Below are 12,005 nucleotides of genomic sequence, written 5' to 3' on the forward strand. Positions count from 1 at the left end.
CGAAGCTGAGGCAGAGGAGCAGGTTATACTAAGAGATTTTCTTTCCCTGCACTGTGGGCAGGATTGGAGCAGCTGTGCATGGGATATGAGCTTGTTGTTCCTGTCTCCAAATTGTGTCACATGCCTGATCTAGAATATGAGTGTTTGCTAGGTCAATGGTTTACTTTAGAGCTGCATGGGCCCTTAGAAATCACCTGGTCCAGAGATTTTAAAACCTACGATGTTGTTAAGGGCCAGGCAGTTACCACAGAAGCAGGTCCAAGTTGGGCTGGGGCAAACTGAAGATGGGCACTCTTCTTTCAGGGCAGACCCTGTGTTGCCAGATCTCCTAAGCTTTCACAAAATGCTAGAAATTTGGATGTTTAAAGTCTGAAATCTTCTGATTTTTAAATGTTAACAACTCATTAAAAAAATGTGAACACCACAGGTGAACAAAACATATCTTCTGAAAGAGGAAACCGGGATTTAGCCCATTTTTTAACAAAGGAGGATGGTAGCATGCACTTTAGCATCCCAGATTTCTGGCCTTGCAGTCGGGCATGTTTTCCACGGGCTCCCAAAGGTGTCTGTCTCAGGCTGTGTGTCTTCGAGAGCACAGACTTCTTGGTGTGTTTGGTGAGCAGCGCATTTTCTGTGTGCTCCAAAATGTACGCAGCCTCCCCGAGAAGAAACGTGCCTTCAGTGCTGCTCTTCAGCTTAGTAGGTTACGAGCCACGTAAACCACTGGAGCCTTTCCATTTCTCCACAGAAAGCCAGGTTCACACACTAATTGAACATTTATCATGAAAATAGTCTTATTTCAAAACTTTAAAGTGCCTCTGTGCCCAGAGATGAACTGTCTCAAACTGCATTTTAATCCTTCTGAGTCCAGGCAGTCAAAGCTCTATTCCATCCCACCTGTCTCCAACTCCACCTCGTCTCTGGTGGGCCTTCAGACTTCCAGGAAACTCGTTTTAGCCTCAGTTATAAGTATTTAGCTGGGTCTGATGTTAAAATGTTGTTCATACTTGTGGTGGGTCGAGTGGTGCTTCAAAAGCAACTTCTGCTTAATCTGTTTTAAGTGTGTCATCAAGCACCAAAAACATATGATTTGTTTTTCTTCTTTTCTCTCAGGAAGCTGACAGCTGGGAAATTATAGAAGGGCTGAAAATAGGCCAAACAAATGTCCAGAGACCAGACAAACATGAAGGCTTTATGTTGAAGAAAAGAAAATGGCCTTTAAAAGGCTGGCACAAGGTAACATTTTCATCGTATTCACCTTCAGGTCATCATTATAAATAGAAAAGATCTTTTTGGTGTCATTAGGTGGAAAACCAAGAGTATGGTTATATGTGTAAAACCAATTTTCAAGGCCTTATTTTAACCATATGGGCTGCAACCTGTTATACCTATTTAAATCTGAGATCTGTAATGTCTATATGCAGGGGAAAATATTTTATTTGTATATTTAAAATCCAGGTCGTACATATTGTTATCTACTCTGCTTTTTCCCCTCAAATATTACTTAAGTAAAATTTCCCTTAAATTTTACTTAAATTAGTGTGAATATATTTTTATTAAATATTCTAAATATGAGATGTTTTTAAATGCATGCATGTATTCCATTGAATGGATTTATATTGTATACCCCACCGTTATTGAACCAATTCCCTATTGCTGGAAATGTAGGATATGGCTTATGTTTTATTGTCATGATGAACATCCTTATACATGAATTTCTATTTAATTCCTTGGGATAAATTCCTGCAGTTATTGATATTGGTGCAAACTCAAGATGGAAATTCACTGATCTTGTAAGTTTGTTTACTACCCTTTACAGTGTATGGTTTATTCCTCTCTCGCCTACCCCACATCCTTTTTCCATTTTCTAGTTTTAATTACGGAGAAAATATTTTGCACTACATTGTTGTAATGACCTAGTAGTAAGAATTCTCTGATGCTAAGGAGGAGGAAGTTGTCCTCCGTTTTCAGAGTTTGGTCCTCTGACAGCCGTCAGCATCGTCTCTGAAATCACTGGAAGAACAGATTCAGCTGCTTTGCACATCTGCCGATGGATTTCATCTCAGGCAGAGGGATTCGTTGGCCCAGTGGCCAGCTGGTGGCTGCCCATTGGCCTAAAGCAGGAAAGTCATGGATTATAACATCCTTGAGGAAATATATATTTTTGTAATCTAAGGGAAAATGTAAAATTTAACAGATGGGAATGTTGCCCAATCCCGTCTGTGAGGATAGAATAAAAACAGGTCAAAGGGGATTCTGACTACTATTTCCTCTCACTTGTCAGAAACCTTGATAATCTCCCCTCAACACACCCTAATATTGTCCCAATACCAGGCATCTCTCCCCACCCTTGCTCTTCCTTAGATTTTGGCCAACTGGCCATATTCCTTCCTAAAATCAACTTTTGCCTTTCATTCTGACCTTACCACTTTGCAATTCCTCGAATCAATGACCTTGCTAATCTCTTTCCCCGTGACGACCCCATCAGTTATCCCTGCTAAAATTCTTTGATAGAAATGGAAAAATAGAAGAACAAAAAAGTCAAAGAAACAAATTTGATTTGAATTGCCAACTTTACCATAGCACTCTCAATCCATGTTTCAGCAAAACTGGCTGTGGTTCAACAGCAACTCTTTCTGGACCATGCCTTTGAACATTTTGCTATATAAATAGGAGAGTCTCCCTTGTATTGCCTTTTCTCCTGGTCTCTAATGCCAGCAGATATTTATTCAAGCGTTAGCCCGTTTGAATGCCCAGGTTATGGACAATTGAGTAATCAAGTGTTTTACAGCTGTAGAGATTCTTTCTTCCCGTGCTTTCTTGTTGCAAAGGGGTGACCTGTAACAAAGAGGTTACAGTGGCCTTTTGTGAGTTTTGTGCAGGGTGTTTCCAGGACTCACTGCCTGTGACCTCAGCAACTAAGACTTCCTGAATCACATAAAAACTTCCCAACAGAGCAATTTTTCAGCAACAGAAAGACTCCCTGCCTCTGTAGAAACTAGCGAAGGGCACTGGACCCATTGTTTGGGTCCTGGAAACTGTTTGTTCTTTTATTAATTGCCCACGGAAAGGAAATCAGCAGCAGAGAGTTTCTGAGTGTATGTGGAACAAAAATGGCTAGATTCATTTGGACTGGACCAGAAGTATCTTGGAGGAGACAAAAAGGAAAAAGAAGAAAATGCCCCAAAACATGTCTCTCTCTTTTTCAACCCTCAATATAGTTCAAAAATAATTTTTTATCTGTTTTACTAATAGTGAAATCCAAGCATTTTGCTAAGCGAGAGGCAAGCGTATTGCTAAGGCTACTTCTTAAACTTTCCAGATCATTCATTATTCGTAGATCTAGTCCACTGGCTTCTAGAACAGACATGAGCATTTTCAGGAAATCTCCATGGTATCCAGGGAAATATAGGAGGTTACCTCCAGGGTGAAAAATTCTCAAGTTTCTCACAAAATCGCTGTGACCTAACTCAGCTTATTCTCATTTCTCACTTACAAAAAAATCCCAATGTGGTGCATTCAGAGTGTCTAACTGCCAGCCCTGAGATGCACTCTCCAACCTGCACCCCAATTAAGAAAAACCCTGGTGAAAAGAGTTCATCTCCATTGGATTATGTGTGAAGGAGCCCTACTGGGTTAATAGTATGGAACTCGAGCTCAGGTTTCCTTATCATTTAATGTGTCTGACTGTGGCCAGGTGCACTGAACCAAACACATTAAAATGATCAAACATATTGATTACCAAGAGGTAATCAATTGTTGCTAAATGCCAAGCAACATTAACCCACAGTTGTGAATGTTTTAGGTAACTCAGAATATAGACAGTAACTGGGGTTGTTTGGTTCTTGCAGCGTTTTTTTGTCCTGGATAATGGAATGTTAAAGTATTCAAAGGCACCACTCGATGTAAGTAGCACAGAAGATATGTTTCAAAGATTGGTGTAGAATTCTGCTTGAAGTGAGTGAACCATAGTTCTTCCAGGCTTGTACTATGGTGACCAGCTTTGTGCATTTCTGTGCCTGTATGATTTAACAAGTTACCAAACGTCCATGTTGCATGGAATGTGTGTTTCATGCTTACGCTCACGCTAATGTACAGTCTTAAACTGGTGCATGAAAATGTAACTATTGTGATGTCTGTTGTTCAAAACGAGCTTAACCTAGAAGTGACACACTAATAAACACCACCCTTTCTGTTTTGGAGAGAAAATTCAAATTGGCTTTTCTCTGCATCTTAATAAACTATGCTTTATGTGCTTTTTGAGATTTAAAGCAACCTTTGCTCTTGTCACTGTCCTTTTAATACCTATCTTATTAACTTCATTTCTGTTTCATACCATACATCCTTTTATCTTGGGAACCCCAACTCACTAAAATTATTCTAAATTGTTTTTCTTTAATATAGAAAGTAGTTGTTTGCATGCAAAACTGGAAAATGCCCTGTGCTATAGAGGAAGGAACAGAGGGCTTACATTTCAGTTTTGACCCCATCTCTTCCATTGAATTAGCTGTGCGTCCTTCGTCAGATGAAGGTAGCCAGAAGGAAGAGCTGGCTGATCTGTGCTCTGTGACCCCGGCTGCCCAGTTCTGCCCTAGCAGCTGTCTTCGGGCTGATTATTTGGGAGTATTCTGGGTTGTAGGTCAAAGACTGACCATAGTTATTTTAGGAACCACTAAAGATATCTTTTTGGGGATATAAATTATGAAATCTAGAATGATGAAAAATTGACATTATGTATTATGCCAAAAACAAATAAGAGGTGAAGAGTCTTACCTCTTGAAATTGGTATGAAATCACGGCAGCTTCCACTGTCCTCAGATTAAGGACCTTAATCTCAGAACCTTAACCATTTTCCCTTTGTAAAGGAGGTGTGGTATTCCATTTCCCGTAGATAAGTTAAAGATTATAAGTTAAAGCTCATTTCAGTGTAGAAACACATCAAATCATATATCCCTCCAGCCTGTTTACCAGTCTTTTGATTTCAGATTCAAAAAGGGAAGGTCCATGGGAGCATTGATGTCGGACTCTCGGTCATGTCAATTAAAAAGAAAGCTAGGAGAATAGACCTTGACACAGAAGAGCACATCTATCATTTGAAGGTAAAGTTGCTTTTCAACACTTTCTCTGCCACTACCAGGGGAAATCACTTGCCTGTATCCGTGGTAAACAGGAGATTGGTTTCACCATTATCTTCTCCTCTTCTTTATTGTTTTAGGTGAAGTCCCAGGACTGGTTTGACGGATGGGTCTCCAAACTGCGCCATCATCGATTGTATCGGCAGAATGAGATTGTGAGGTCACCAAGAGATGCTAGTTTTCACATATTTCCTTCAACATCTACAGCTGAATCCTCACCAGCTGCGAATGTTTCTGTTGTGGATGGAAAGGTATGACTTCGTTATCTAAAAATCAGCCCAGAAATTGCTTGGAAAATTATACATACACATAGCTGAGTCTCATTTGACAAACCAGAAGGAAAAGGTTTTCTTTGTAAACTAAGCCTCAGAAGACAGTAGTGACATTAGCCGTCAAAGTTAATCACAAATGTAGATTAGGTCTCCAAGAGAATTAATGGTTACTTTTCCCAGAATGGACTATATCATAATTTTATATGGCTTTGTAGGAATATTGGGAAGTAGAGCAAACATTTGATTAATAGGTATCTAGAAATCGATGTCGTCCTGGGTGGTAATAAGAAGACCACAATGTTTTGAAAATGAAACTTGATTTCTTGCCTTCAGCTGTAATATACAGAGGGTGCCAAAAAAATGTATACACATTTTAAGAAAGGAAAAAAACTGTATTAAAATCGTAATACTCAACATATACTGATAACAAAACAGTAACAAAAGACGAGCTACCGTAATTCAATGCAACTTCAAAAAGTAATACATAGATAACATCTCTTAAAATATGTATACATTATTTTGGTACCCCCAGTATTTTTTATTTAGAGAGAGACCAGTGGAATTAATACAAGTGGGCTAGAGGATGTGACAAAGAGTAGTGGTCCATTTGAGTGACTAGGCAGTGAGTTAAGCATTTGACATTCATTCATCTCTAAGCTTTAATATAGCCAAAGCTCAGAGACAGTAAAGAATTTTTCTAGAAGTTACATAGCCATTGAACAGCTGAGCAGGGTCTGAATCCTCATCTCTCTGTTTCTAAAATCAGTGCCCTTTCCATTATACGAGGTACCAGATTAAGGGAGGCTAAGTTATTCTTTGGACTGTATTAAGAGTTCATTTTCTATGATGCTGAAAAGCTAGAAGTGTTGCCTGTTAAAAATCAAGGTTAAGACCACAGACAAGGAGACAGCTGTTTCTGCCTTTAATTCAATAATTAAGTTTTCTGAACCATAGCCACATTGCCCTGCCTGGGGGTGTTCCATCTTCCCACTTGGCACTTGCTGTTGAGAGCAGAGACATCTGTGAGTAACTGGCTGCCACAGGGAATTGGGTTTGGGAATGTTTCAGTGAAGATTCTGCTTTTCTCTGTTTTCTTATATAGGGATATACGAGTATGTAATACATGTATCCATTGAAAAACCTCATGGAGTAACTGCAAGACTAATCAAATCAGATTAAATGAGACACAACTATATTCAGTTTTTGCTATTTCAATGGAATAACTCAAGTAATTTTTGTTCAACCCCATTAGTTGTATTTCATAAGGCTCTCAACCCTTTCAAAGTGATTATAGCCTGGCTAAAGACTGTTTAGTCATCTTTCTCCTAGAAACAGGATGTTGGGTTAACCCGAGTACTAACCAGTTCTGAAAATGAAAGGGCACACACCAGGAGGTCAGGGGATTAGGACATACAGGATATTTACTGAATCACCCACACAGGGTGCTCAGATAGTCCCCACGTTTCTCTGGGCCTCCTGCATTCTCACCACACAATAGAATGAATCCCAGAGTTAGTCCAAAATAAATAAGAAATGTATCCCCGGTGGATATTTTAAAAATATAAGTATTTAATTCTTGGTCCTTTCAGCTTCTGCCTGCATATTTGGCACAGAGTGTCAAGAAGTGATGTATTATTTTCATCCCTTTTTTAATTTATCAAATAACTTGGGTGATATCCAAGAACGGAGAGCTGAAACCAAATCCTCACCCACTGTTTGCCTTGGAATAAGAAAGCTCTTCAACGCTGGTTTTTATAGAAGATCTATTGCTCTAGTTATGAATGACATACCTCTAAGCTCTAACTCGGTGAAAAATTCCCATTACATTTATCAAAGTGCAATAAAGTCCGAGAAGAGCTTTTTATCACTTTGCTTGCATTCTAAATATCAAATTATGAGACTCCTGAATGTTAATTGATTTGTCGCCCTGTGTGCGTAATAAATAAGTCTGGGTTTGCGAAGTATGCACATCATTCACTACATAAGGATGTAGAAGCTACGCAACCAGTTGTAGTTGAATATTAAAGTCAAATATGGAGTTTTAAACTTGTTTCAGATTTTGGGGGAAGTAAGTTCCTGCTTTTTTCATTGAGTGTTTACTGTATTCACTTTAGTGTCCACATACTTCCTACAACTTTATTTTACATAAAGTGCCTTTGAATGGAAAGTCTATCAGCTATAGATAATAGTAACTTCCCAAGACTGCCTTTTTTGTATTATAATTTTCAGTATGTACCCAAAGCGTTGCAAGGTTGCTTGATGGTAGATAAAGTACAGTATTTAGGAATCACTTGTGGCTGATCATGGGGCACAGAGAGCTTTTGGAAAGGAAAAGCCTTCAATCGTGAGTTGAGTCTGCAATAGACACGTATCAAGTACAACTTACTGAGTAATTTAATATTATTGGGAATTTGAGTTGGCCAATCCTTCTGAGTGTGAGATATAAAGTACTTGAATGTTGTCGCTTTCATTGTGTGATGGAGATGGCAACTTAATGAGACTGTTGTCAGCATTGATGAACTTTGGCTTCACTGAGCACCAACCATATTTAGCCAAGAGGCTTCCCCATATTTTAGTGTGCCCTTTCTTCCTTTCTTTTTTAATGTCACTTTGAGGATACTTCTATTTTTAAAAATCACTTAGATGTACTGTCCCTGCTTAACCAGACACTTCCCTTCTTTTTGTTCATTGTAGGTGCAACCAAACAGCTGTCAGTGGGAGTCCCCTTTACCGTGCAGCAACAGCCTCCCTGCAACCTGCACGACAGGCCCGAGTAAAGTGGCAGCCTGGTTACAGGACTCGGAAGAAATGGACAGGTGTGCAGAAGGTTAGTTCTTGCCCAAGGTGGGCTATCAGAATAAACCAAGAAACAGAAGCAAAAGAGGTGAATTGTGGGTGCTGCACCTGTCACCCCCAAGCCCCTTGATTGCCTCAGCCTTTCTTGATTCTTATTTTTATACGCCAGCTCCTTCTCCCTCCCACGACTAGCTTCCTACCTGTCAGTTCTGCATCCTCATAACTACTGACTCGACTTTCGCCCTAAGCCTGACTTCCACCCTCTTCAGACTTCCCATCTCCTCTCATTACCAGGTCCCTCGTTAGCCTCCCACTCCCCGGAGCCTGAGGGCAGTCACAGGGAGAAGTGCTGCCTCAGGAGCACCCTCCACCCTCACTCCTTGGCTCTCTGCTAGGTCGCTTCCACAGCTGCCTTCTCTGCTGCTCCATCCATCTCACCTGTGGATGACATTGCTTACAATACATGGCAACAGTATACTGCATCTTATATCCATAGTTACCTGTTAGTGCTGTTCCACTAGGGATCAGTTATCAGATATTCAGAACCAATACACGAGTCCCTCCCTCTGCCATCTCTGAGCCTCTTAGTGAGAAATTTTTTTCCCTTTCTGTAATTAACCTGAGCACGTTGGTCCAGACTGCATCCGTAGACCATTTTCATTCTACAAGACAGCTTTCACTGACCTCCCTGTCTCCTAATAAGGCTAAATTGATTTAATTTTTAAAATTATATGAGATGTTGGGCCTAACTTTCTTAATATTAAATGTTTTTCTTTTATGAAATTATGGTGAAAGTCGATGTTAGATTTTTTTTTTTATGTCCTCACTTAGAAAAAATGAAATTTGGCGATCTTTGTTGGTCCCCCAACCAAAACAAAACAAAACAAAACAAAACAAAAATCTTTGTTTGTGTGTGAACTCAAAGTCAGCAGCATTTTTATTAGCCCTCTATGTACCCCAAACTGAATTTTTATCTGAAAATCTGATCTTAAGAGGGATGTGAGATTCATAAAGCGTGTCCAGCAGACAGTCTGGCTTTTACTTGAATATATTCATAAAACACACAGATATTACGTTGACTTTGTTAATTTCAGGTTGGGGAAAGAAGCTGAATCTCACCTTCCTAGAGCTCTTCAGGTTCGCCTATAGCAGCAGTTCTCGACATCTCAGCCTCTCCTCTCATTTCTGCAGCCTTACACGCACTTGGGGCAGTTAACCTGGCCGCTTCCATTGCTGAAAAGGTTGAGACTGTCCACTGGGGCAAAATCCACTCATCTCACCAGAATGCACAGACATCGGCCTTGATACCGAGAAGCATCTGACTGGTGGGGGATGCATTTGTCTCCCGGTGTGCTGCTTCACAACACTCTGTGGCCCATCCCTTGTGCCCTCAGTACACTGTCAGCAGTGACCTTCCTGCTCCCCATCCTGACTGCTCTCCCTGTGTCCTCCATCCTGTGATTCTGTTCTCCTTCAGTATTTAGTGCAATCATTACTACCGCCTGTCTTGGGAACAACCTGTCTTTCCCTCTTCATTCATTCCTGCTGTCTGCCCATAAACTCTGTTCTCTCCCTGAATTCTATTTTACCTTTTTTGCTCTATGGAAAAAGCATTCTTGGTAGCAGGGGCCATCTGATTTCTGCTGTATTCTCAGGCCTCATCCTCGGACCTGCCGCGCAGGACCTTCTCCAATGATCCTCCTCCCTTCAGCCTCATGAAGTTTTCCTTTTTCTCCAACTGCTGCTGCTCTGCTTTCCTGGGATTCTCCTCTGGCCAACCTTAGTTATGGGGATAATCAAGATTCAGTCTTCTGCTTTCTGCTTCAATAGTAGTAACTACATTTTATTCAGTGCTCAGTATAGGCCAGGCACCGAGTTAAGCACTTCACACATAGGATTTTCTATAAAACTTCACAATAGCACCAAGCAGGGATTATGAATCATATTTTTATAGACAGGGAAACCAAAGCTCAGAGAAGTCAGGTAACTGATCCATGTTACACATCAAATACTTGCGCTGGAGGGCCAACCCAGGCCCACTTGATTCTAATGACTGCTCTGTGCTTTAGAGATGATAGACATGCTCATAATTTCAATTGAAATCTCTATTTTTTTTAATTTTTCAATTACAGTTGACATTTAATATTATTGTATGTTAGTTTCAGGTGCACAGTCTAGTGGTTACACAATTTACGAAGTGATCCCCTTGACTAGTCTAGTACCCACCTGACACCACACATAGTTATCACCACATTATTGACTATATTTCTTATGCTATACCCTACATCCCCATGATTATTTTGTAGCTACCAATTTGTACTTCTTAATCCATTGACCTTTTTCACCCACCCCTCCCAACCCCGCTCCCATCATTTTGTTCTCTTTATCTGTGAATCTGTTTCTGTCTTGTTGTTCATTTTTTCTGTTCTTAGGATTCCACATATAAGTGAGGTCATATGGTATTTGTCTTTGTCTGTCTGATGTCACTTAGCATAATACCCTCTAGGTCCATCCATGTTGTCACAAATGGTAAGATTTCTTTCTTTTTATGGTCGAGTAATATTCCATTGTTTATATGTACCACCTCTTTTTATCCAACCATCTATTGATGGACACTTAGGTTGCTTCCATATCTTGACTATTGGAAATAGCATTGCAGTGAACATACGGGTGCATATCTTTATAAATTAGTGTTTAGGATAAATTGCTATTTTGATGATGATAGTGTTGATGGTGGTAGTTTGGTGGTGCTGCTGATGGTGTTGATGGTGGTGGCACTGCTGATGGTGATGGCAGCACTGGCGGTGATGGTGGTGGTGGTGGCAGCTAATACCGTGTTTCCCTGAAAATAAGGCCTAGCCAGACAATCAGCTCTAATGCATCTTTTGGAGCAACAATTAATATAAGACCTAGTCTTATTTTACTATAATATAAGACCGGGTATAATATAATATAATATAATATAATATAATATAATATAATATAATATAATATAATATAATATAATATAATATAATATAATTAATATAATATAGTATAATATAGTATAATATAATATATAATACTGGGTCTTATATTAATTTTTGCTCCAAAAGACGCATTAGAGCTGATTGTCCAGGTAGGTGTTATTTTCGGGGAAACATGGTAGGTATTGGGCACTTCCTATGTGACAGGCATGATTCTGGGTGTTTTATATATATGAACTCCTCTTATCTCCATTATAGCAATGAGAAAACTTTAGGTACACAGAAGTTAGCTCACATACCAAGATCACACAGCTAGTAACAGTGGAGCTGGTATTCAAACTCAGGCAGTCTTACTCCAGAGCATATACTTTTAATCAGTGCACCACATTCTTCTCAAAAAGGCTGAAAATCTTTAAATCTCAGATCTCTGTTTCCCCCTCTGCTACATTCCCACTGCCTCACCTTGCTGTTGGCCCTTTCTGTCTATATGGTCATCTCTCCCCTTCTCAGCCTATCTGAATCCAAACTCTACTCTCTGTCTCCGCCCTGAAAATGGTCCTAATCCCGGACTTCCTGTTTCTGTCAGTGCTGCTATCATAACCACCCCTGAAACCTTAATGTCATCTTTCATGTTCCCACCCTGTTCATCCAGCTGAGACTGAATTCTGTTATTTCTTTGAAAACATCCGCCTTCTCCCTTCCCCACTATCTACCTTTCTTCTCAAATTCTAGCTCTGCTTTCCTGACTCAAGCTTGCTATTTGCCCAGTCTCTGGGCAGTCACACAGCCTCCTGATTGGTGCTCTTGCCCTCAGTCTCTTGCTCTGCTGTTCTATC

The 12,005-nt window shown here is 40.0% G+C and overlaps 1 protein-coding gene across 24 annotated transcripts in view; it reads left to right on the top strand.

Annotated features, from left to right (window-relative positions):
* OSBPL6 (oxysterol binding protein like 6) overlaps nucleotides 1-12,005 on the top strand; it is a 184,050-nt gene that overhangs the window by 127,311 nt on the left and 44,734 nt on the right. For 22 of the 24 annotated variants that reach the window (XM_019739302.3, XM_019739300.3, XM_019739303.3 and 19 more), the window contains 5 exons: nucleotides 1,114-1,236; nucleotides 3,852-3,905; nucleotides 4,986-5,099; nucleotides 5,216-5,386; nucleotides 8,102-8,234. In XM_019739302.3, coding sequence (XP_019594861.1) covers nucleotides 1,114-1,236; nucleotides 3,852-3,905; nucleotides 4,986-5,099; nucleotides 5,216-5,386; nucleotides 8,102-8,234 — 595 coding nt within the window. The remainder of the gene's footprint in view (nucleotides 1-1,113; nucleotides 1,237-3,851; nucleotides 3,906-4,985; nucleotides 5,100-5,215; nucleotides 5,387-8,101; nucleotides 8,235-12,005) is intronic. The other 2 variants (XM_074338649.2, XM_074338565.2) reach the window with 1 other exon arrangement.

This window comes from Rhinolophus sinicus, chromosome 17 (genome assembly GCF_057876585.1).
Source record: "Rhinolophus sinicus isolate RSI-liver-muscle chromosome 17, RSI-T2T, whole genome shotgun sequence".
NCBI classification, from domain to species: Eukaryota; Metazoa; Chordata; class Mammalia; order Chiroptera; family Rhinolophidae; genus Rhinolophus; species Rhinolophus sinicus.